The sequence below is a fragment of the Streptopelia decaocto genome (assembly GCF_964273445.1).
Source record: "Streptopelia decaocto genome assembly, chromosome: Z".
NCBI lineage: Eukaryota > Metazoa > Chordata > Aves > Columbiformes > Columbidae > Streptopelia > Streptopelia decaocto.
Genome location: NC_138657.1, coordinates 65635774 through 65663288, shown reverse-complemented (window position 1 = coordinate 65663288; position 27515 = coordinate 65635774). Strand labels below are relative to the sequence as shown.

Here is a 27515-nt window from a genome sequence, read left to right as displayed (position 1 = left end):
AAAACATTTTCATTTGCAAATTCAGCACATAGGATCTGAAAAGTATGAAATTATAGTAGATTGTCATATCATAAACAATAGTAGTATTTTACTGTCATTAACCAAGTACCTGCAGTGAAATTCACAAAATGTGAGTTTATTTAGGATTTTAAAGGGTCTTACACTATTCATACCACCTTGTATGATGGTTTTATGGTGGATGCATTGCCGTCAACAGAGAATGTGATAGTAGGTTCCTGCTTTGGTTGGAGAGTGTCTTGAATGAGTGCAGATGGTATGGATTTTATATTAAAAGGAATATTTGTAATTATTAAGTCATTGAGCAGTTAGAAGCTTAAACACTTACAAGTTTATAGATATTTCAAAACTGTAGAAAACTCTTGGAATGTTAAATGGAGGTTGCAATACAGTTGCCAAGGTTTGTTTGGTTTTGTTGTTGTTGTTTTCCAAACAGTAGAACATGATTTATTTTTATGTTTTAGAACTGGTAGATTTGACTATTGTGCAGCTGAGCTACTGGTGTTTCACTTGTAAATTTGTATCTTTAACTCTACATGAAAGTGTTCTAAAGCCAAATTTGCATGAAAATTCTTCCATTTTATAAGTGCATGGTAAAATATAATAGTTGTTAGCCACAAATCTTATTTTTAATCACCAATGTCTCTAAGTGGGTTCTAGTGACTAGGCAGTTTTACTTATGGATGAAACCGTCATGTTTTTTTAACTGAGTGCTAAAGTAAAGAATATAGGAGGTCTATTTTTACTAGGTTTTAACATTAATATAGTGCTGTGCTTTCTTTTCTGGTCCTGCTGTGTCTTCTGCTGAGCTGAAATTAGCATGACAGTCAGAATTTTGGTTGCAGCAGAGACTGCACACATATGTAACATGAAATAAACACAGCTTTTAAAGCTACCAAAGAAAATCCTGCCTCTCTCCCCAAATAATTTAGTAGCAGAAGTAGGAGGAAATTACGGTCTTGCTGTCAGTAGTTGATGAAGTTGAAATGAGAAGGTTTGGTGGTGCTGCAGAATTGACAATGATAGTCATGCCAGCCATATCTGCCTGTTTCAGACAGCAATAATGCTCTTGGTGTATTACAGAAATATCCTACTTGTTATGCCAGTGAGATAAGGAACAAGAGGCCTTTGCTGCTTCTTCAACCCAACATTCTGTTTTGTTGTCTGATTCCCCTTTCGTTAAAATAACAGTAGGCTGTAGCGGAGGAGTCTCATGCCAAAGACTCCAGAAAGAGTCTGTAAATCCTGAAGTTTGTAGTGAAGACCAGAGCATATTACTGCACATCATGGGTCCCTTGGTTAAGAGATGCGAAGACATGTGTACATTGTGATCGTTATGCTACAGACACAAGCATACGTTTAGATTTGCGTTTGTTTTTTAATGCTCTGAGCTTACCTGATTACCAGGCTGTGCTTCGTTGGTGTTGGTTTCTTTTCTTCATATAAATTTTAAAGCCCTATAATACTTCGCTGTTTAATGCTTTTCGTCTGACCTTTTGATAGTCCTCTAAAGGGACCATAGAATTCTTCTACATTCAGTCTTGCAACTTGAAGGGTGGGAGGTTGTTGTTGTTGTTGAAAGGAAAAAAAATGTTTGTCAAACATGAACTATTGATTTGCCTTTTTCATTGCTGACATTTTTAAAACAGAGAAGAGAGATGAAGTGGTATATTATGACACTTATGAAAGTATGGAAGCCATGCTTGAAAAAGAGGATATAGCAACATCTATACACTTGCAAAAAGAGGAGCTGCAAAAATTACATCAAAAAATCCGCCAGCTGGAAGCAAGGCGTGGACGTATTTCAGCCAAGAAAGCCTACCTCAGAAATAAGAAGGTATTATTGAATTGCAAATTTCTAGCACAACATATTATTACGTTGCAAATTTCTAGCATAATTTGCAAATTTAATAAAACTTCAAAAGGTTTAATTTCAAAACAACTTCCAAGTCTCCCAGAATTTCTGTGAATTATGTTTACCACTTACTAAAAGATGTTTTACAGAGTACCAAATACAATAGCATGTGTTACTAAACTGATATATTTAAGTTTCAGTTTACCTTTTAACTTTAAAGAAACCTTTAATCACTTTGAAGTCAACAAATAAACTTGTTTCTATTAACTAATCAGAATACTTTCATGTGGAAAGTACATGCTAGAATTAATGTTTTTACAGGGACTAGTTTTATATATGTTTGCAGAAGAGAATTTTCGAATATGTGTTCTCACTAATGAGTTCTACTTTCATTCTCTTACCTCATCTTTTTAAACTTACGTGTCATTGATGCTCTGTATTCAGTAGATACATATGAAATCCAGTATACTTAATTTATAAAACTAGGTGTTCATTTTAGGACCAGTTTCCTTTTTCATGCATTACATGATTTGGATGCTGTGCAGAAAATGGTTTCAATATAGTTGATGTTGTGAAATTCTGTATCAAGTGTATGTAAATATGTTTATTCCTTTGTTTCCAGAAGGATCTTCTTATTTTTCCCTAGCAGTTTGTGGTTACATGCATATGCATTATTAATGAGCAAGGTAGCTTAATGAGTAGAATAGATCAAAGTTCTGAGAAAGCAATATAATACTTGTTATAAAATAGGTTTTCACCCCATACTATAATACTACAGGGCTATGCAGAAGTCTGAGTTGAGAACTCATTCTAGATTGGCATCTTGAAGTGAGAGATGACCCCTTTACATAAAGAGTTTCAGTAGACTGAGGGTAAAGCCTCCATAAGTCATATCTATTTCTGTACCTGAATCTGAAGCATAACAGAGCAAACAAAACATTAGTTGATACATTTTATATTTTGTATTTTTTTATATTTATTGAGTCACCATCCCGTTTCTGAGTAACACAATATGAAGAAGACTGTAAATAAATTATCAAGAAGCCGTGCTTTCTAGTGCTTTAAGGGATAGGTTCTATCTGTCATGTTATGCTAATTAATATAGGCTCCATTATAGTAGTTATGCTATTTTCTCCTGAATATGAGAAGACACTGCTTGACATCTTGCAGAGTACACAAGCCTGTTTGAAAGCAACAGTGTGGTTGCTGTTTGTTACTTAACTTACCAGAGTTAACGAGTTGAGAAGCAATCCTGAAGCAGGAGTAGAGATTTTTTTAGCCTTCTTATCTGTATAATAAACTAGTCACCTTCATTTGTTTTAAGGTTATGCTGTGATAAAATGCCTTGCTTAAGCTGAAGGAATTAATTCTAGGCTGTAGCAGTAGTTGCAGCATGCCTACTTGTGCACTGCGATGTGATGCAGAGTTGTAGATGGTAGTACTCCTCATCTGGGTCTGCATGCAGGAGTAACATCCTCATGTCTGCTCAACATTGTGCTGGAAGAACGTGGCTTGCTTTTGGGATCCAGGGTAATGTCTCCATGTGGAACCTCCCGCTGGACATGACAGCACCCTTTGAACTAGTTCCAGCACTCTGCTGATTTCATTGCCCAGCATAGCTTATCCACAGTTGACAGCTACAGTGAGATACTTAGCTTTCAGATTCTGAAGAAATCACAAGTTGCATTTAAACTCATAGAGGTAAACAAAATATTTTTATTTGAGCAAAAAAGAATAGGCAGAATCAGTTGTTGTGTACCATTTTGCAGTACTTGTTGGCCAGGAAAGAACAATAGCCATTTTGATGGATATTTATCTTGGAGGTATTTACTATAGCTGCTCTTATTACTGCTAAATAACACAGAGCCCTACTAAGCTTACTAGTAATTACCTGAAAATCAAGCCCCTTGTGGCTTTGATTCAAACATAAACTTTGTGTCTTGAATGACCATACTAGTGAAACTGCAAAACATTGTTAATGAGCACCATAATAGTGCCTGATGTGAGTAGTTGTACTTCACAAAACTAGAGGGAAAAGGGGGTTTTGCTATGAAGAGTTTGCAGTTTGAGATAAGCATGCAGAACAGAGATACAGATGGGTTGTAAAAGCAGACTGTAGATGCTGAGAATGAGCACAGTGATGACTGCATGCTAAGTGGAGAAAAAGAGATTTGAGGTTGCATTTGGAAAGTACATACTATGTGGTAAATCTTTCTCAAAGTCTGTCTCTCTCAGTTAAGAAACATATTGTTGAACTGAGATGAGAGACTATTTAATGCTTTTCAGACTCTCTTCCTGACCATGCTTGGTTTAGCAAAGTATCTTAAAACAGAACTGTAAACAAGCGTTCTGTTTTGGATTGGGCTGAAGAGCTTTTGGTGTTGGTGGTTGTTTTTTTTTTTTTTTTTTTTTAACCCTGTCAGTTCTGTATTTGAAAACAAAAAGCAAGCTGTGCATTAAGTGGTATATATTACAGTCTTGTGATACATTTAGAAGTTATAGTCCTTGTTCATTATTAGCTTTTTGGCAAATAAAGATTCCCTCAGGAGAATGCCCCTTTTCTAGCAACAGATATCACGATTAAGAAAACAATAGGAAATTATTTTCTATCACCAGTTCTTATTTTTCCAGGAGGTCTTTTCATCAGCTGGGAATATGAAAATCTTTTCTGTTGAGGACATCAAGCAGTGAAAGGGAATCAATTACTCTGTGTAGAATAAGACTATATGTAATATAAATATAAACTTTGGTGATTCTAGTCACTATTCATTTCATTTTTCAGAAATTCCTTCCCTGTTTTCTTGCAGATGATGCAGTTATTTTTTAATGATGTTGTTGTATATTGTAATTTTTACTTAGAAACTTTTGCCAGCATTTTTTAAATTCATTATTTTACTGAGGTTGATGTTCTTTCACCGTACTGCCATGAGTATAAATTCATGAGTATAAACTCATTCTCATATTTTTTTTATACAAACCTATTCGTATTTGTTAAGCAATAATTTCCTGATATTCCTTTGTGTGTGTCAGGGAGTTAGTTATTAAAAAGTAATATTTTACTGGCAGTTTAATTATTTTTCGTATGTCTTGAAAGCTAGTTATGGATTTTTGATGCAGGATAGTGCTATTGTTATCCCAGTCCACCCCCTGCTGGCTGCACACGGGTATTAATTAGGTTATATGGAACCAGCAGCTGTTTTATTAGGGAGCTAGATTTGTAGCAGAGAGTCAAGGTAAAAAAAGATGGCGTAAAAGGCATTTTGAGAAATACCTTTGGAAAAATAGATTTGTGAAGAAATAGAATTATTTTACATTCCTAATCATGAGCAAACTGGGAGAAGCAACTGGTTGGTGGAGCCATTTGGGCTATGTTCATGATTTGTGCTTTGATCTAGAAAGCTTCCTCATATGCTGTTGCATCCATTACACCTTTACTACTTTTCAAGCCCATAGTTTAAAGCACAGCCCATGCCAGAGGAGTTGTGACGTAAATGCAGTGACAGCTGGCATACGGTTACCTGGTATGCTTTCATATTACTATTATTGTTATTATTATTACAACGTAAGGGCATAACTACTCAGAACACTTGGAGTGAAATATGGGTTTTGCACATACTGATCTTACTAAATGAGAAGGTAACCTTTTAATTGCGATGCTTTTAAATCTGAAATCAAGGCGCACTGGATCTAGTTAAACATAATACTAATGCAGATCTCTTTTACCTATATTACATGTTACTAGTCTTAAATGTGGAAGCTTATGCAGTGATGACAGTTGAAATCGTTCCTCAGCTCTCCCTTTTGGTTGTCTTAGTTGAAGTACAATTGCATACTGTGAAATGAGTCAGGTGATTAAAACAGAAATGAACATTACTTCTCAATGCTCTCTCAATTTCATACAGTTGGTCACCATCTTTCTTGAAAGATGCTCTCTGAGCTCTCTGAGCATAGTGCTCCTGCTTTCCCAGTGCTGAGAAGGAAGGAATACTTCACATGTGCTGCAGGATGTATTCCTGCTCATATATCAAATTACGATGTTTTTATTCTTTTTGGTTTTTTTGCCAGAGATTGTTGATTTATCTTGAACTTGTCATCAGCCGTAATCATCCGGACCTTCTTCTTTAATGCTGCCACCTCATCTTTTTCTTTTCCTTTACCCTTAGTTTGTTGTCACGTAATCTTTCACAGGTGGAACCCTGCATTTGTTCCTATGAAACTGCACCCTTGTTTTTTATAGACCATTTCTGTAGTTAGTTAAGATGATTCAGATTTCTAATCCTGTGCTGAAACACGTTTTATTATTTCAATTCATAGAATAAAGTAGGTTGTTTATTAGTACAAAGTCAGCACCAAAACAAATATGATGTGGTTTATCCTCTTAACATGCTTAAAATACCTTTAATTATTGCTCTTAATGAGAAAGATTTAAGTACTGATGCTAAAAATGTTTCATAAAGGTGTGCCCCATGAGTATTTATGAGACATGTCAAAAACCCCAAACTTAACATGTTTTCTCATTGTTTTATAATACTTTTTTACATGTCATAACATACATTCCTCATTATTTCAGAAGACTTTTAGTCAAAATTAATATATAAACAGATAATAAAGATAAATCAGCAGTAGTATTACATGAGGTCTTTCAGATTCTCTAATAATATTCTGAAGCTATTGCTGTGTCTGTGAAATGCAGAAATGATGTAGTTCATACTTTAGCAGTTACGAATTAAATGGATTAACTTTTCCAGCTGTATTAATTAAAATCTTTGCATCATGAAAAAACTCCACAAACAAATATACACTAAACCCAGAAGTGCCTAGCTGTATATATACACCTTTGGTTAAGCTGGGATTGCATTTTCACAGAAACTTTCACTCTTGTGGGAGTGTTACCTATATATGATAACAACATTGATGGTCTTACTGTGTAGAAACTTTGAAGACAGCATGGTATTTCTGTCTTATGCAGGAACACTGGCTTCCTCGTTATGTGATGACAGTATGTCCGTGGTCACCTTGTAGGAGAATGTAGCTTTCTCTGCCTTTCCAGGAGTCTTTTTTTTTTTTTTTAATATATATATATCCCTCCCCACTTTGTTTTGGTGTCTTTCTGCCACTACTGTAGTATCGCATTTGGTGGCCCTGACTCCATCAGCTGTCCCAGGCCATGCTTTTCCATGGCAAAGCTCCTGTCTGGCTGCACCCAGTGAAGCAAGGTGACTGATGCCTGGGAAGCACATCACTTCAGTATTCTTCTAGCTGCAGCCACACTCCGAACCGCTTCCTAGCATTGCCCCGTTATGCAGCCATGAGATCTGTTTCTAACTACACACTGGACTTTGTTCAAGTTCTTTGTGGTTCTTGTACCAGGCCTAACGTCATTGCCCACGTTGTTTGATTTCCTGGCCCTCAGTATTGTCCTATGAAGTTGTCTGTCTTGTTTCTACTCTCTACTCTCAGTTCCTGCATATGCCTTGTCTTTGTAACTGATACTTATTCAGATCTTTTTATATAATCTATATGAAGTTTGAGTGTCATCTTGTTTCTTGTCATCTATTGGAATGTAGCCTGGTTTTGTTTGTGGTTTTGTTTTGTTTTGTTTTTTAACCTTTCCTTACTTGCAGGCAGTGTAATAAATGTGTGTTTTTAATCCAGATGTTACAGATGTGAATTCAGTATAAGTGAACCTCCTTGTGCATGCATACAGTTCTAACAGCTTTATTAATGTTTGTGCTTGCAGATTGTACATACAAAAGATTAACTGACTTTTATATATTGGAAGCTGTCGAGTTGCATAAACAGGAATACGCAGTATATTTGAGAGCTAGTTACTATCCATGTATACAAATACAGACTTTTCAACCAGCTGTTACTTGTGTGTATTCTTTGGACAGTTAAAAGAAGTAGGTTTGAGTTTGTCTGTCTTGAGTTTGTGTCCATTTTATGGTTTTATTGTAAGCTAAATTAGCTTGGTTAGATTAGCTTGTATGGGATAGGCATTGTGATTTTTATTTTTCTATTTCTTAGTGCTATTTGCTAGATATGACATTGTACCTTGTAAATCGATATTTGAAATTCATATTTTATAGATAAGATTTTATGTCGCTACAGGAGATCTGTATTGCAAAGCATGATGAAAAGATCCAGCAGCGTCACCAGAGTGAGGAGGAATACAAAATGCACCATACTGTACAGCTAGTAAGTATGAGTTTTCTGCTGTTGAATATAGCCTTTAGTTTATAGCTTGCATTTCTCATTATACATAATTAAGAGAATATTCAGTGTGATAGCTGTTTTAAAAAGATGGTGTGTATCCCTCACCTTTACACCATGGATTTCTGTGTTGTATTATGTTGGTAAGGAGGATTATATAGCTGTGTTAGGATGATATTGAACCCAAGCAAATAAAACAGTTCTTTAATGGTAGGTTCACAGTCTCAAGTGATTACTGCCAGTGCTGTTTGTTACCACGTGCACACAGATGATTCTGAACACCTCAGAGTACAGCGTCAGACATGCCGAGATGAGTAAGAAAACCATACTGGAGCACAAGTCTGATAAGGAGCAGCTGAGGGCACTGGGGCTGTTCAGCCTGGAGAAAAGGAGGCTGAGGGGAGACCTTATCACTGTCTACAACTACCTGAAAGGAGGTTGTAGCATGGAGGGTGTTGGTGCAAGTGACAGGACAAAAGGAAATGGCCTCAAATTATGCCAGGGGAGGTTTAGTTTGAATATTAGGAAAAACTTCTTCCTGGAAAGGGTTGTCAGTAATTGGAACAGGCTGCCCAGGGAAGTGGTGGAGTCGCCATCCCTAGAGGTGTTTAAAAGATGCACAGGTGGGGTTCTTGGGGACGTGGTTTAGAGGTGGACTTGGAAGTATTAGGTTGTTGTACTTGATGATCTCAAAGGTCTTTTCTAACCACAATGGTTCTATGATTCTTTACACATGTATTCTTGAATCTTAATAAGCTTGTTCATTATTTTTCTTCTTTCTACGGAAGAAATCACTTGAATTGTGTCATATTTAGATGTAGCTCCAGCTGTACGCTCCACGATTCTCTGCACAGTCTCATCACAGAGAATACGCCAGGTAGTCTGACTCTTGTGCTGAACATAACAGACTATAACTTAAAGAATATTAAAATTTTGGGCTAAGTCTTGGGAACTGATATTGTATCAATATTTAATAAAGATCACTTACAAAGATGAATTGAAATCCAAGTCTCTTTAATTCAGGCTTCAATTAGATTAGTGAAAGTGATTCTGTTTCATCCTTATACATTTTTAACATAGATACATTTGTCCAAGACATCAGCTGCATAATTTATTTTATGAACAGGCAACTTGCGAACGACAGTACATATTGGCATACTGTTTCAGGAACTTAGAAAAATACAGGTTTTTTTCAGTTACCTTACTGTAGGGTAAGGCGATGGAATTTGCTGTGTGGATTGTAGTCCATTTATCACTCTTAAAAATCACTCTTGACAACGTTTAAGGACTTTCTTGTCTCTGAAATACTACAAGGCTTTTTCTTTACTTACGGATTTGCCCACTTGTATTATATAAAGAAACTTCTGCTATATTTTGGCTTTTCTGTGTTGATAATGTAACTGAAAACTTACACTATTATTGTATAATAGGTTTTCAACCACTGCTGTTCTTGAAGAGAATATCTCAAGGGTTTCCAAACCTGAAACCAAATAAGAATTGCAATTTCACTCTTCATATTTAAAAACAAAACAATGCAAACCAAAACAAACAGAAAAACTGCTTGAGTTTGAGCCTGCTTCAGGAAAAGTTTGACCTGATTGCATATGTAGTATGCAAGTGTGGTGGTAGAGCTATTCTTCCTTCTTGGTATAATCTTTTCTCTATACTTCGGTTTGAACTTTGCCACATTGCTCTGTTCACTGCATGCTTCCACTCCTATTTACCTTCTCCTGTTCCCTGTCCTTAATATTTTTCAGACATGTTCTCCTCTTCCTCTCCCTAATGCTTCTATACTTAACTCTTTCCAAATCACGGGAGCTGGTTCTTTGTGAAGGACACAAGGCCACTACCTGACTTCTGAAAATGGCAGGCAGGCAAACACTGCTTTTGTGTTCACTGAATGACAGCAGAAGTTTACAAAAGTGCTCAGAATTTTTAATTATGATTAAGATGAGCATTTAAAAGTAATACTTAATTCTGTGAGTCTTTTAAAAATAAAAGCTGCTGTTTCTGCTCAAGGTTTTTCTTCATAGTCACCTGTTCTATCACTTTTCCTGATAACTTCTGAACTTACATACAATGACTTTTGCCATCTGATAACTAGCATGCACTTTCAATAAATTTGACTGAAGAATAGTGTTTTGTTTCAAAGATGTAGTAACTTTGCTGAAGTTTTGTGAAAATGGATGATTGGTTAAAGGGGGAGGATCCAAATGTGTGTTTTCACTGAGGCAGGGTACCCAAACAAGAAAAAATACAACTGTCTTAGCTGCAAGGAGGAGCTTCAAATCTTTGTTGAAATAATATTAACAGAAAATCAAGCTGGGTTAAATAATGACAGCTTAAGCTAACTAAATTTAAAACTTTTATTCACAGTGGTAAATTATAATGAAAATGTTTACTTAATTTACTCAGTATTGGGTTCAAAACGTGGCACCGAGTTCTGTGATTTCTTGCACTGAGAAGGTGCAAGACTTGTTTTAAATGGGCAACCTTGCAATTTGGACTGTCATTTTATTCTTGGAATGATACAAAATGGATACTGTTTTGCTGTCTGGCTAATTTATACAATTTTTTAATTTAAGGTGCTTTTTCAGTGTAATATACTGTCACATCTCTAGGTATCCTCATCTTTCAAGGTAACAAGTCTTCAAGTGTTCCTGAAATCTCTTTACAGAGCTTTGGATTTCTTCAAGATTATAAAACATGAAATGCATAGTATTTTTAGGGGGAAGACAAAACCCAGTTTTGAAGTTCAGAAGTGTGTTTATTTGAGAAATAGATTGTTAGGTAATTCTTAACAATTAGTAGAACAGTTATTTAAATTCAGCTTTTTTAATGATACTAAACATAGCATTGAATGTAACATTTACATGTTTTCCATGTATTTTCTCAGAAGCGAGATCAATTACAAGATGAAGAGGAAAGAAAGAGCTCCTGGGTTAGTCAGGAACGACAAAAAACACTGGACAGACTTCGCACATTTAAACAGGTAACAGAAGAAGAGTTGTTCTTTTCTGCCAGTTTCTTTTGCAAAAGAAATTTTCAGTCATTCCAGGACTATACTATGCTATTAGCTATTGTCTTTCATTTTATAGTTGAAGTGTTCTTTGGAAAATTTAACACAAAATAGGGCATTCGTGGTAAGAAATTCCTCTGCCTGTTGTATTCCCAGTGCAGAGATAAGCTTCTGTTCACTCTTACCTCAACATCTTGTGTCAAGACACTTGGCAAATGTTCCTAAAAGAAATGTAATCTAAATGCTGTTGCCCACAAAGCACATTACTATCTGACATTCCCCCGCTACCACTGATTACCAGAACATAGGCCAATACTTGCCCCTTCCTATTACAATATGTGCATCTGAAAATGGATAGAAGATGGAAAGAAGGGGAGAAAATAAGGAAAGAGGTGAACTTGAGACTGTATTAACAAGCAAAGATTTATTTTGGTTTTGCTTAATACATAAAAAAATCTATGTGAGAAGTTTCTTTACTGGGAAGTTGTCTTGTACATCAGTACACTCTTCATATCTTTATTGTTTGCAAGTAGTTTGAATTGCATAGCTTCTGTAAATTAACGCGAATTTACTTATTTTAACCAGCAGCTGTTAATGAACCAACTTTATGTATGAACGTATTGATATTGTTAAGATCTCTATTGTTTTAGGCCTACCACAATTGTGTAAAATGTATTAGACCTGTATTTCAGAAGCAGTTTAATCTTTTGCATAAAAAAGGCCATGGATGTGGCTATTATAAAAAGACAGATATCAAGGCCACAAATTTAAGAGCTAAAACACTGTGGAAAGTCTCAAAATGTTTTACAATTTCAAGAGATATCTTTTTAAGCAGTATTATTAACATCTGAGGCCAGTGCCTTAGGTCAGAGAGGACTCTGTTGCGGGGGGAGCCATTAACCAGTTTTAGAAAAGGAAAGCAAGAGGGAATTTTGAATTTTAGTTTTCAGTTTTGAATGTGCAATCTGGTTCTCAGTAAAATCCTAATTCTAACCCGTGTATAACCCTGACTAGACAAATCACATATAAATTGGGCCTTAACAAGAATAAAAATTAAGAAAATGGATAATTTTTGCATAAAGCTGAGCATATATTTACTTTGCTTTTACATCCAGAGCAAAATGAATGAAACTAGCAGATGAATTGTACTTGTCAGAAAGGCAAACCCTAGTGACAAGTATTTACAATCTAGAATAGTGCGATGCGTGTGCTTATCTAATTTTCAATAACTTACTCACCATAGCGGTACCCTGGGCAAGTAATACTTAAATCAACCAGACTGCGTTTGGCCCATGCAAGAAGAAAATGTGCAGCCAGCTCAGTGTCCTGTGTCGATCAGCCTCAATCTTTGCCAGCAACCATACAAATCCAAGAGAAGAAGGAAGGGGTGGAACTGGAAAATGCAGTTCAGCCTTTGCAAGTGGAGGAATCCACAAGCTTAGAACAACTTCAGGATCTCTCGTTACCTCCCAGTGGTGTTACCTCTGAGCTGCCTCATGGTAGTACTTCTCCACTCACTGGTAATGAGCCTCAACCAGAGACTGTTACGGCAGCACCGCTTCCACCCCCATTGCCTCCACCACCTCCTCCTCCACCTTTGCCCTCCAAGGAAGACGCCACCAAATCCTTAGAGAAAAGTGTCAGCTTTGTTAAACGTCAGAGTGAGGAGAAGGGAGTCCAGCACTCTTCTGGTGTACCACCAGCATATCTTTTTGACAGCAGTCAGCTAGTCAGTGCCAAGAAGAAGCTGAAGAAGACCGGTGATCTAGAGGGTTTACAGAGGAGGAGAGGTAATGTTTTAATTTCTGTGTATTTAATTGTAATGCACATCAGTTCCTCTTTTGAATTGCTCTACAGAAAAGTGTATGCTGTGATTCATTTATAATTGATGGGAAAGCTGTTAAATCCTTTTCAGTTGACAAATGTCTGCAACGCAAACAAATGTTAGGACCTTTACAGCAGCACGCAGTATACTGTTGAGTTGGACAGAAACCACTGTGAAACTGATTCTACGATCGACCACATTAGACTAGCTAGAAAATTGAGCTAAACATTGCCTGAAATAATATTTTCCTATTGAGCTTACAGCCAGCACTGCAAATATCATATGCATCACCTGAGGGTGCAGTGTTTTTTTAATAACAGAATTCTACATAATTTATGAATTAGTAAAATGAATACCTATCTTGGGACCTAGGAGACCTGGAGAATGCTATCTTCAAGGTTTCTTAAAATTCTCGTACAAAAATCCATAAACCCTCAAGTACCCTTGAGAGCTGAGTAAGAATATATATATTTAACTACAATTGGAAATTAAATCTGTAATCGTTCAGCAAAACATGTTAAGTAGATAGTTAAAAGATCAAAAACTTCCTTAGGAACTAAGGAGAATGAATAGAGCACAAGTCTGAGCTGGGAGATCTCTTACAACTTGTTGATTCTGTGCTACTTGTTTTTAACTGTTTATTACATATATAAAGTGGGGAGAATGGAAGACATGTTTGAACAAAATAATCCTGGCGTTTCAGTGGCAAATATTATATTTGAGCTAAGCTTGTATTTGAAAATCAGAGATGGGATTTTCAAAAGTGCTCAGCTGAACTATTTTAGTGGATGTCACTGAGAAAAAGTACCTGGAGTGAGCCCTGATTCGCAGTGCTGTAATGTGGCTCTATTAGCATTTTATTAAAAATTCTGGCTGGCTCTATCAATTACAACTACAGAAAACAAGCCTTCATTGACATTTTCTCTCATCCAGATAAAATCAAAATTAGAACTGTCTTCATCAATCAGACAGAAATGAGAACATTTCCTCTAGAATTGTCCTTTAATGATTGAAAACCCTTGAAGCAACTGCATAGTTAAAGCATTTTTAAGTTCTTATGTGTCTTGCAGGTTGCAGGTACAATGTCTTAAGTTCATTGTCAATTTTGATGCTGCTGTGCTCCATTTTTCTTTTTTTGCAGTCCTGTTGTTTATTTTTCTGATATCTGTTTCATCTTGAAATTTTATATGAAGCATGTTTTGTGTGTGCAATTTGATATATATGTCATAAAACGACTAACATAAAATCAAATTATATCCTCCCTCTTAGGAGTATTAATGTCTGCAGCAGCAGTCTACCTGTTGCTCTGTATTCCCTGAGATGTTCCAAGCCTCTAAGTGGCTTCAGAAATTTGTTCCTGTATGACAGACGACTGTTTTACAATCCTTCCTTCCTTCTTCAAATGTGCAGTCCTGTATTCTTCTTTTCTCTTTTCCTCGTGTGTATTCCAACTGTCTGGGCCATTAGTCTGATGGGCAAAGCCAACCCATAAATGCAAAACAGGTTTAAAAAATGTATTCTACCATATATGGAAAAAACCTGTAGGCAGATATTAATCTGCTGATTGATATGTGCTGCACATTGCAGTGCCCGTGTATGCAAGCTTTTTCAAGCTGTTGTACTTTATTGTAATGCATTCTTTGGGATAGGGATCTTACCTACTTGTCGCTCTTCAAAGTGCCAAAGCCTCGTTTTCATTTCTGCAGAGAACTAGTTTCAAATTCATGATAAAGAAAGGATTTGTCATGAAGTATCAGCTCTTCTCAATTTTCATTAATTATAAAGGAAGGGAATTTATATAGGCACAGTGTGACTAGGTGCTAATACATGAGTCCAGAGAAGCAGGAAAGTGCACACTTGCATTTGACTGTACTGCTGCTTCCCTCACTGACAGGTGGTAATAGTCATACAGTAGGTAAAATCAGCCACAAAATGCAAGTGCTGAGAATGCACTGTGCAGTCCAATACGTAAGGTATGTACTCAAAGTCAAGAATGATAATGTAATAAACACTTTTTAGTGTGTTGTGTTCATTGCAGCTGTTTTGATTTTCCTGACTGCAGACAGGAAAGCCATTTTGTTCAAAACATTTTACTACCTGCCTGGTAGGAGGTTAAGTGGTTTCAGAAATTGTAATTGTCTGTGTAAACCAGTACATGTGTAAACCAGTGACATGGTAGCAGGGAAGATAAATTTGGAGGCTAAAACAAGCAGAGGAGCTACCATTATACTTAATAGTCTGGGACTATCACGTTAATAGTATGCAGCTACTTTTTGGTGTGTAGGATATATAAATGAAGACTGATAAAATTTAAGTAAAAATAATACTGAAGGTCTTTTGATTTACTGCAGTGAGTTCCCCAATGGATGAAGTGCTGGCTTCCTTGAAACGTGGCAGCTTTCACTTAAAAAAAGTTGAGCAGAGAAGTCTCCCTCCTTTTCCTGATGAAGATGATAGCAATAACATCTTGGCACAGATCAGGAAAGGGGTGAAACTGAAGAAAGTGCAGAAAGATGTTTTGAGAGAATCCTTCACAATTCTGCCTGATACTGACCCTCTGACAAGGAGCATCCACGAAGCATTGCGACGAATTAAGGAAGCATCACCTGAGTCAGAGGATGAAGAGGAGAGTTTGCCTTGCACAGACTGGGAAAATTAACCTGTAATTAATCTACATTTTTTAAAAAAAATATTTCTCCAACACTTTTTGTATAACAGTAGTGGCTAAGCCTCAGGTTGTGCATTCTAAGAAACTTAGTATAAATGTGACTAAGCTGTCTGACATCCAACATGGGATAACATGCACATAGGAATTTAGTAACGCTGACTTTTCGAAGGTTTATAGTAAGGAAAACTTTTGTAGGCAACATCTTAGCTTTTTATTGTTTGAATACTTTTGCTCAATATTGACAGGACTGCTTCTATGAAAACCTCTATTCTATGTAGTAAATTTGAAGGGACTGTTTGCAGCTTACCAAAAAGCTTTAAAAAGCTTTTAAGTAACAAAGCAGCCAAATCACTCTTGGACACACCTCATACTTATTTTCTAACTACTTCTGGCCTTGTAAAAGTTGAGCATGTTTATTGCTTCAGACTGAGTAGCTCCAATTGAAGAAAAATTAATTTTGACTGCTGAACACATCGAAGTCTTATTGGTTACCCTCTGTGACTGACTCTTTGATAGCTTGGTTTCAATCTGTAAACTCTCTGATTTAATTGAATTCCCAGACTATAAATAGTAAATATACATATGCAATTTATACTTTTGCTACTCATATGAATCCCATGACCTTGCATTATACTAAGCTATAGTGCCTGAAAGCATGGATGTTAGACTTCAGCAGATGAAGTTAATGATTTCACAACAAAATAGAAATTGTCAAAAGATCAATTTTCAAAATTGTGGCTGCATCCATAGCATAAAGACATTCTTGATTACAACAACAACATGACAGTGGTGGTTCTTTTCTGCTATTGGCATGTGGATGAATGTAAGTCTCAATGAAAGCTCCCACTAAACTTAAAATTTGGAGAAAAAAGAGGTATGACAATCTGTAAAGAATTTAAAAATCTGTTTAGAAATCAAAGTATTTCAAGAGAATGGAAGATAAATATTTATAATCCTTGCAACACAGCTAGCAGTACGAAAAAACCAACCTTTTTGGATATTTTTAATCAGGCATTCCTACTGTGGTTAGTTATTACCATAGCTGGAGGGTTACTGTTGATAAAGTGCTACAGCTGTTTAAAAAGTGATGATGACTTAGCCCATCATCTGCCAGATGTTTTGATTATGAAATACCATGTCTCAAACTGTTCCATTCAGTATGCTATTTTCAAATAATAATGTTCAAAAATTTTAAAAAGGAAAAATGTTGCCTTCATTTCTTCATAAACTAGCCATTGGCCACACTAATTATTTAATACTGTTCAATTATGGCAAGCTCCTTCTATACCAAATGTACTCCTAGTTTTGGAATTGAAAATCAAGGCATGGAGGTGTACTTAACTCTTGCTGAAAGTCAAAGTGAAAATAATATTGCTTGGATGCAACTTTTTTCTATTACTTGCATACTGAAAACTCCCACTACTACTGCCCGTCAGAAATCAAGTAACAGCTACAAGAAAAGACATACCTTGGAAATGACTTGGCTTTCTCAGTGCATTTCAGTTTTCATTTCCTAGATAACTGAGCAAATTTAAACTTTTTTATTTAACTTTATGATTTCAGTAAATCTAACTTAATCTTTGGGATCTTGTTTACCTTTTTGAGCAAGAATACTCTTTTAATACTATGGGTCATTAAAAAAAAGATGGATTTTGGCCAAGAATGATGTTGAATTTTTGTTTTCCATTGGACGTGTATCCTCTTAGAAGACTTAAGTGTACATTGCCATACAAAATAGATACGCATTTTCCTCTGCTGTCTTTTGCAGCCTCATAGAAGCAGTACAGAGTGCAAGATGAAAATCACTGCCATGTAGTACCTGTAGTGCAGTGGTTCTTGTCTCCTTTTTACCAGTCTACAGCGATGGTATCTTCCGCTGTTAAGGATGCACTCCTGTCCAGTACTGAGGTCCCGTGAAATCACTTGGACCTAAAGTGGCGTGCAGTGTCAGAACTTGAAGTGTGTGCTCCTCGGAGTTCTCCACACATCAGGGACCCACTTTCTCTTACCAATATCATGTTTTATTATGAAAACAATCCTGTTTTCATGAGATGAGACTATTTAACAGATAGTACAGATTTGATTGAATAGTGGTTGTGCAAAATACCTAACAGCTTAGAAAGGGAAAACAGGCCCCTGCTGAAGAAGCATGTGAAATAATCTGGGAGAACAGAGATTGAGACAAAGCCCTTGTAAAATTCAGCTAAATAAATGCTTTTCACATAGATTAACGCGCTTGCTTGAACATACAGACCAATGACACAGAATTTATTACATAAGAGTAAAATCTAATGAAAGTCTGTTGTAGAAATCACAGAATACTATTTTTTACTCCAAAGTTATCCATTTAATACTATGATTTAAGACTGACCTGTTATTTTTAACTGTAAGCTCTGCACATACAAAAACCAGTTGCATAGAGATTTGGGGTTGAAAAGAGCTATACAAAAGGATATTGACACATACACTACAAACTATGCTTAATACATGTACATCCTTGTAGGCTAAATGTAATGCAGTTATTTGCCTTAGGAATGAAGGCTAAATCTGATAAAATGATATAGGCTTATCAAGTGCCAAAAAGTATCTAAGGTATATGCAAGGAATATTAACAATACCCACTGAAGTGGTGTCATTAATGATTGAAGTTTGAAGACAAACTAATAGTAAATAATTCCTCCAGGAGATCTAGTAATCTCTTGTATTACCTGCTTTATGAGTTAGCTTCTACATAAAGTTATGACTAACTTTTTTAAGAGCAGTTCCTTTCTTATGGACACAAAAACCATGTACAAAAATGTTGAGGCATTCTGTGAATTGGAAATAGAGTTGAACCAACCATATAAAGATGCAGTAGCTTCTGTAAGAAAAACTAGCAGATCACTGGTTATCGAGTGTCCCAAGCCTATCTGTGTGTACATAACGGTATATACAAATTACTACAGTACATTTAACAGTACTGTAAGTAATGGCAAACCTGTGTTTCTGGGAGAGACAGACAGAGCGATGGATAAAAGCGAGCTTTTGTTCTCCATAGTCTTCTAATCCAGTATTTTGGGACTTTAAAAACTGTAATCTGTGTTCCCTGCCAACAAGACGAGAAAGCAAAAAAAAAAAAGACTTGGTCATATTTGGTGTGTCCTGGCTCCAGAGCTGATATACCATTACCCTGGGAGCAAACAGAATCAAGGTGTTTGAAGACTCTTCTTAGTATTGCATGTTGGAGTTGCCTAATATGTTGATCAGAAAGTATTTATACAGCTGTTTAGCTTTTCAGATGTTCCTTTTTTTTTTTTTTTTCTTCCCCACACAGGTGATTCACAGCTACTGACATGAGAAAAGAGACCCAGTTGAAGATTACTTTTCTTCTTCATTTCTGAAAATTCAGAGCCAGCAGTTATCACCATCAACTCCACAGGAGGCTTTCCTTGGCAAAGAAATTGTCTTTCTTTGGCAAATGATTCAGTAGATGGAAAAAAATGGCCTAAAATGTTAATTTGTGGGTCACACCTTTAGTTTGTTATAAAAATTCTAGTTTAGGCAGAAAGCTAAGTTGTTTAGATGTGCGTTTATATAATCAAGTATGCCCAATTCTTATGCACTTTTTATATTTGCAGTAGTAATGTGTGACCAGTTAAATGAAGGGGGCATTTTGAGTTGGGAGAACACTTGCTCTTAGAGTAACTTGGGGATTCAGCCACAACATCCAACTAGCTATAAAACCTCTCCTTCACTGCGTTGAATATATCATCTGCTTGAAAATTCAATTAATAGCCCTTTGCAGAGAAGCTTGCTATGTAGCAGTGTGATATTATGGAAAGAGCAGAATTCCTAGTTGCTCTGCAGTAGCTGAAATTCAGTAACGTGCAACTAAGATTTTTTTTCTTCTTAGTTTGAAGAAGTGTATGTCAGTATCAAAAGTAGCAGTGACCACAGCACAATGAGAAATAAGAGTTGAATTCAGTACATATTCAAGAATGTCATCGTTTCCAACATGGTACGTTTAGCAAGACAAACTACAGGACCTTTTTAGAAGGTCATTTGAGTCTTGCACCTTTTTAAAGTAGACATTTTCATGCTTTTTTAAAATAATACTTAGCTACGCTGAACCAAGTTAGTTATACTTTTATCATTTAAGAAGCAATATTTTGTAATTTAATACTTAAAATTATTTTTCTCTTTTGGTTTAAAATGGCTTTTGATTACTATAAGCAGCCATCTTTAAAAAATATCAAAGCACTTAAACATATTGATAATTCAGTTGTGAAAATCATGCTTCTGTTGCTGGTTTTCATTATTCTGTTTAGTGGCTGCAAAAATATTTGTACTTCATACCCAAAAGCCTACTGGCTAGAAAAAAAAGTTCCCTTTTGATCCTGACTGTTTTTTTTTAAAGGAGCGTTACAACTTTCTCTGCTGTGAATACTTAGAAATAATCTTAAACTTCATGACCAACAGCTGCAGGCAGCTACTCTTACAATACCACAGTACTAAGTGGTGTGTCAGTGCAGATATACAAGTAGTCTTGTACCATCTAGAAATTCCATGTGATACCGAAGTCAGCCCCATTACAATCCTAAGATAACTGAATTTTCGCTAGTGTTTTATTTTAACAGCATGGCACACGCTGTGCTTAAGAAAGTCACAGTCCCTGTCCACTGTGTAATGTGTTCCATTCAGTGTACCTGTTGTAACAAACTGCTATGTGGATTTAGGTGGGTTTTTTAAGTGGAGAAATGCATTGCTCCTGTAATGTAATGGAACACATACTGCATAAATGTTTGTCACAGGAGATTTCACATCTTTCCATTTCTGTATATAAAGAGGAACAGGAGAACTTACCTTAGCAATAGGCTGTGTAACTTAAAGGAACCTCAGCTGTTGGACCCTTCAGTTGTTTTGCTGTGGCTGTCCTGAAATTAAAGCTCTGTCAGGCATCTGAAAGGATGTCACTTTACCTTTGCTGTCGACAGGAATATTTTTAACCTTGTTGCCTTATTTATAAAGTTAGTGAAAATTCATTTTCAAAGTACCTGTAAGCAACGTTACTGTAGAGTTGGATTGATTTTGCTGTATTAGTTGTCAGGTCTGTATTATTCTGTCCTGAGTTCAGCTCTGTGAAACACTTGGTACTGGCTTTCCAAGGACCTAAAACTACACGATGTTTTTTTTGTGTGGTTGTAAGCTGTCCAATACTGTGTTCACGCAGCAGTAACAGCATTTCAAAATTCATCATAATCATTTGACATTGCCTGTACTGTAAGCTGTGGTGTATTTTTGCTCTACATTTGTCTGTACGTCCAATCACAACACATGCTAAAACTGAGGTAATCAAATACATTTTTGGCTGTAGCACAAAGCAGAACTATGACGTAGAATGGTAATGCAGATTATACAGTTCATCTGAAACTTAGTGCTAAATTAATAGTGGTAATCGAGCAACATCTAGACCCATTTTTTCCTGTTTTCCAGCCTGCAGTTTTATTCCTTAGAGTATGATTATGGGACACTAGCAAATTTCCAAGCCAAGGAAAAACAGAGTAATTTTAAAGTATAGGTGGCCATGGTCCCTTTGCACAACATTTGTGTCTAGACTTTACCACTGAATTGTGATTTATCTAAATAGCTCTGTGCTGTACTGTACTACAGTTTTCAGATTTGTTTGCCACTTGATCTGTCATCTTTGCCTTGAAAAATGTGTGCATGACTGAGAAAGATTTCTGTCCTTAATCTGTTTTATATTTAGCTGAAGTCTTAGATACCTTTAATAGCTTAGTTTATAGAAATGGAATTCTCATACAAGCTGGTATTTAATGTGCACAAAAAAATAGTTGTTATGCTGAGCATAGCAGCCTCTATCAGTTCAAAACTGCCATCTTCAGTGTGGAAAGTAAATGTTTTGGTTTTTTTGGGTTTGGTTTTGGTTTGGTTGGTTGGTTGTTTTTTCCTTCGATAAACTGCTAAAAAAAGTACTCCTGGATTTTAATCGTCCATGAGTCACTAGATGTCACAATTTCATTTAATTTTCTGTTTCAGTATAAAAATTGTGCATATGTAGCATACAGGCTAATGCATAAAACTTCCCATCCTCTGTAATATGAAATTTTGCATTGCCATGGCTGGAGCAGCAAGTGGGGAAAGTTCAGGTATACTCACAAGAAACTTACAGAAATTATGACAGTCCTGCATTGACATCGGTTCCTCCATAGCTGAGAAAAGACGTAATAATTGTGTTGTTCCTTCAGAGAAATTGTGGCAAGCATCACTACAGAAAAACATGTAAACACATGCAAGGAAGGGGAGCCTCCATAAAAAGACCTTTCTACCTGTGATTAGTATTTTTCATTTGCGGCTGGACTTCGTTGTTGTGGCTGCCTTGTTCCGTTGCTAGTCATTTATCTTAAGCGGTTTGTTAACTTTCATGCTTCTTCCATTTTTAGAAACTTCTTTGTTCAAATTAAACTGTTTTAGCATAGTGTAACTGAGATAAAGAGTTGGAATGCATAATGCATAATGTTTATTGTACAAATGCTTACATGAGGACTCAAAAACATTTTGAGTGGGAACAAGAAATATTCAATTTCTACTGAAATAACCAAAATGTAAGGTAAGCAGCAGTAGTCTTTGACCAGAAATGGAATTTGTATCAACGTGAATTTCCTGCTCTCATTCACAGAGGTTCCAGTCCTTTACAAATGACCAATAGTCTTATTTTATTCACTTTGCTATGTTTTCAGATGTTAAGTTCCCTGTCTAGACTAGATGAAGGCTTTTTTATTTTTCTTAGACATCAGTTTTAGGGTTTGGGTTTTTTATATATATATCTGACAGGCTGCATCTTACACCAGATACCTGTAAAATAGTATGATTATATATTGTGTTCTTTTGTGACTACATTGGGGATAGAACTCAATATGCTTCACTACATTATTTGTAAAGAATCATTTTGAGTATAAGCACTATATTCTGTAATGTTTAATATTAAAGTAATGACAGATGCATTACTGAAGATGCAACTTACTGAGAAGAGGAAGCAGAAACTTTTATTGGTTGATGTTACCCTTATTCCATTTGTTGCACTGAATTTCAGGAGTGTAATTTGTAAATCAAGTTTGCTCACGTGTGTAATCAGATTTTATTTTCTTTGTAACGCTTATGTAATTAACTTACCTGGATGTATTTCTGGTAGTGATTCCATAAGCATGGACAATATGGTGTCACATTTAGCACTACAGAATTATGTTAAGAACAATTGAAGCTTCTTGCAAAGAAAAGGAGTAAACAGAAGCACCTTACTGAGAGAATGCATTACACGACTTCAGTGCTATTGGAGCTGACAGACAGTAGGTCATCCTAAACTTGACCGCAGATTGCTCTTTGGTGTAATAAGCACATTGACATACTGCTATCAGTGCTGTAAAAAAGTACAGTAATGGCTGTTTTTAACCTATAAATATACTGTAATTTAAATTTTTCCTACAAAATAAATTTATATTTAATTGCTGCCTAATACATAAATACTTAGAATTTTTAGGAGGGCCAAGGGTGGGTAGGCATGCCAGTGTATTTCTGGGAGGGGCTATTGTATATACAGTTCTTTGCACTTCCAGTTCAGTTTGGCTATTAATCCAAGTCTGCAACCTGACATTTAAGTATTCTTAGTGTGGTGCAGGTCTTCTGTATTGTGGCCCACAGCTGCAGAATTTGACAGAAAAGGTCATCTTTCCTTTGGCAAATGTGAATGCTCTGAGGTACCTCTAATATGGAAAATGACCAAGCAATGAATTTTACTCTGCTGAGTTTCTAATATTAAGGTAGAGTATTATTTAAAGGTGAGACAGAGGCCGTTAACCAGCAGTGTGGCTATTTGGACGAAATAAAAAGGATGGTGGCTGTTTTGGTGAGTGTCATCCAAACTCTGCAGAGATTTTATTTTAGGCACTGTCACCTATTTGGTAATTAGTTTGCCATAGACTGGCTTGATGTTCAGGTGCAGAAGTACATTTTTTTTTTTTCAGAATTGGGAAATAGGTGTTGGGGATATTCATTAAACACCTCCCAATGTGTTGCTGTGGTTGCTATATGTTTTGTATTTCATTTCCAATGTATTCAAATAGAGCATCATAAAAGCTTAAGAAATACAGATGGCTGCAGGTCATCTTGCATGAGGGAAGCCAGTCAAGTTTAATGAAACTAACTTCTTTGTTAAGCCTGTTGAATAAATGAATAATCAAAGGAAAACCAATTTGCCATTCACTAGCTTGGTGCAATATTATTGGTAGACTCAAACACTATTAGCACATTGTGCTTGGCTTTAAAAAATATTCTTTACTCCATTATATTAAAAAAGGCCTATTAGATGCATATTCTATTGTAAATGACTCTGCAAATTTACTATGCCTAAAAATGCTCCATGATATAAAGTATTAAGCAACAAGTATCTTTAAAAAAAGGTGAAAACTAAACAAACATTTCTAGCAATACCTAAAAACTAAAAACAATTTAACTGTCTGCCTTCTGCTCTTTTTTCTTTAGTGCAGCTTTTCTGCAATGCGAATTTATTGCTGTGTATTTCTTGGGTTTTATTGTCATGCAAATTTAAACCTGTACACAAAGTACTGCACTCACCTTCTTGTACATGCGATGTAACATCATACTCACAGTTTTGGTGCTTTAAAATATTCCTTTTTTCTTTATTAAAGGATATTTATTTGACCACTGTCTCGTTTTAACTTCAGTATGTATCAACATTAAAAATATATTTTTATTACCATTTCATTCCCACAAAAAAAAAAAAAAAAAAAATCTAGTTCTTTTAGGTTTCCTTTTTTATTCTTTTTACTCCTTAAACTGCCTGTCACTGCTTACTGGTAGATGGTTGTGCCTAAGCTATGTTGCAGCAGGGAATAATTACATTTAGGTAACTAAAATTCACATAGACAATTTAAGTGTCATAGGAGAATCTTGCTCTTAAGTAATGCAGGATGGTTGTGCTTAAATGCAGGTCACACACATTTTCTGTCTCTTAATCAAAAGACAAAAGCACTCTTTTTCATAAGAGTGAAAATTTAAGCCCAGAAATAATAGGAGCTCAGCTGACTTGGACATGGTGCTGCCCCGTGGAGCTCACGGGTGGCACCGCCAGTGCTGGGACAGCCCAGACCGCCCGCTGAGCCCCTGAGAAACACAAGAACGGGAATGGAAAAGCTCCTGCCAAAAGCGTGACTCCTCCACAGTTTGCTGCTTTGGTGTGTGTGCTACATAATATTTCAAAAGCAAACTAGATTGTATACAAAGAACTCAGGTAAGTACCTGTATGAGTCTTCCAAAGACATTAACCTTTTTTCTGTGGGAGGGGAAATACCCCCAAAAATAAATGACCGATCATGTCCCAGAGTAGAGTTGGCAGCTGGTTGGTTTTGGTTTTTCCTATAGCCATTTTGTGTTATTATTTATGTAGACATAAATCTTAGGAACATATTCATGGTGTGCAGAGATGTTTGTGTTGTATGTCTTCCTTTCACTCTTACTGGTACAAGAACTACAGTGCAGGTAAGCCAGTGTATGCAGGTTCTATGCCCAGCTTGTCCCTTAACGTAAGAAAAAAAAATAGTAGATGTATTTATGGAAGAGGCACTTTTAGTGCAATTACAATTCTGAGAAAACAAGAAAAAGGTACAACATTTCTAATAACAAAGTGAAACTGAGGTTGCATTTCCAGCACAAATCTACACTGCAGCGTGTCTAGCTCAGCTTTTCTAGTGCTGTTTTTCACTTTGGTGGCAATGGCATATGCTGTTAATTTTGGGTTGTGGCAGAACAAGAAGGAAATGTGTTTTGAAATAAGCAAATTCTTGGATCATCCATGGATTTTCTTACGGAGGAAGAGGGTTGTATTTGTTGACGAGGTCTGCTGCGCATGTTCTCGCTGTGCCCTCGGCACTGTGTTTGACCCTGGTGTGGGTCCCTTCACACGTTCTGCTCTGCAGGACAAACTTCTATCCAAGAGTATTTACTGCCATCAACTGGTGGCTGCTTTGGTGTTGGCTTCAGAAGTAGCTGCTTTTTAGTGACTCATGGATATTTGTACAGTTTGGAAGTATATTTAATGCATGCATCATATCAGAATTGCAAATTAGTGAATGTCTGTAGGCTGCTCAGAGTAAGGCCTAAATGTTTGTACAAGACAGAAGATGGGAGATGGGTAGAACCATCATTTATTTTTTTCATTTCTGTTACATGTCAGATGGAAAGGAAAGGTACAGAGTAAGTAAATATTCACTGGGCTGCAGTCCTCAAACTTGTAGAAACCAAACACCACCTCTTTCTCACAGAAGACAGTGGTAATGTAGGGTTTGTTTCTGTTGCGCCGCTTAATGCTCAGCAGAGGGGATAGGAAGAAGGGACAGAAGTAAAAATGGAAAGTGTCAGATCTCTTTTTCCAAAACCACGAACTGTTTTATTTCTCAGCAGTTGCTGCTGCTTCCCACACAGAGAGAAGCCCGTTCCACAGTCTTTGTTCTTGCTGCCGTAGGAGGGAGTTCACACGAATCCTGGAGTTCTGCAGTATTTCTGAATGGCCAAACCACCCGTGTGTCACCGCTACCACCAGAACCCGAGCTGGATGCTCCTGTCACAGATCACTTCTCTAGGTCTGGTGCTACAGAGTTTTGCCAGTGTTTTTACCTTTTAGGAGGGAGCGATGTAACCTAACACTAAAATAGCCTCTGTGGACGTCAGATGTAACATCTCAGCAATTTAACTGTTAGAAGCATCGCTTCGCTGACACAAATTCCTCTACAATTCCAGAGGCTTTACGGGGAAGCTGTAGCAGCATCACCCCATAACCTGCCTTGCTCATGAAGTGCTGCAAGTCTGTACAACTGCAGACCACAGATACACCTTCCTGCCTTTCCCTCTTTGCACTGAGACACTCTGTCTCTTACTTTCTCTAAACTTTATGCAGATCTTTGCCACTGTCATGCTGACCGCCCAGTCAGCTGGAAGACAGCACATCTCCCTTGGAACCTCGCCTCAGCAGGAGGGGCGGGCATAAAAACAGGCAGAGATGATCAGTGCTGTTACAGCTGCTGCCTGTCTGCGTTAGTGCTGGGATTCGCTAATTAATTAACCAAAACTCTGGGAAAACAAAACAAAATAGAAATTGCATTCAAGATCACTCCCTGTATCTGCTGCCTTTGTTCCTACTGTATTTGTGTGCTGTCTGTGGGATGTTTGTTGGAGTTGCTTGTGCCACAACCAAGTCACCTATATTACCTTATTTTTGCTCTTTTGCCTCACCATGGAAGGCAGAAAACTCGACTTCTCTGAGACATCTCTCTATGCCCCATGTTGCTTGTATAAGACCAAGTACATTCATGGTCTTTCAAACAAAATTCACTGGTTACTAAATTCCCTTTGTCTTCAAAAACTTCATAATTTGCATCACACTCCCTCTGTATACTGCTGTTCAGAGGTAACAGGAATAAGAAAAAATGAAGAATCATGCAATTCATACAAAGCATTTATATTAACTATACTTTTTCTTCCTCAGTACTTTATTTTAAGCCCATTAAATTTCAGTAGGAATGTAACTGAGTTCTTAGCATACAAAATCATCAATGCATGCTCAAATTGCCATGCACGTTAACCACACAATTTAAACAACACAACAGAGATGTTTTATGAATCAACTTCATACAAAACATCAAGTGATGGCCTGTTTATCCCCCACACCCACTTGCTGTGGGTAAAATGACTGTTGGAGTGGACAGAGTCCTGCAGAAACAGTATGACAAAGAAGCCGTTGCACACTGCTCTTGTTTTCTAATGTTCAAAAAAAAGTATTGAATTTGCATTACAAAATAAAATCAATAATATATGAAAAAATACAACAACACACACACACATCCTATCC

At 36.6% G+C, this 27515-nt stretch overlaps 1 protein-coding gene across 1 annotated transcript in view; it reads left to right on the top strand.

Annotated features, from left to right (window-relative positions):
* JMY (junction mediating and regulatory protein, p53 cofactor) overlaps positions 1 to 24294 on the top strand; it is a gene marked incomplete at its 5' end in the record, with an annotated part of 72188 nt that extends 47894 nt beyond the window's left edge. Inside the window, 6 exons of the mRNA XM_082075664.1 lie at positions 1668 to 1855; positions 7985 to 8071; positions 10983 to 11078; positions 12349 to 12895; positions 15282 to 15592; positions 18912 to 24294. Of these exons, the coding sequence (XP_081931790.1) occupies positions 1668 to 1855; positions 7985 to 8071; positions 10983 to 11078; positions 12349 to 12895; positions 15282 to 15589 (1226 nt within the window). The 3' untranslated portion in view covers positions 15590 to 15592; positions 18912 to 24294. The remainder of the gene's footprint in view (positions 1 to 1667; positions 1856 to 7984; positions 8072 to 10982; positions 11079 to 12348; positions 12896 to 15281; positions 15593 to 18911) is intronic.
* Between the last annotated feature and the right edge of the window lie 3221 nt (positions 24295 to 27515).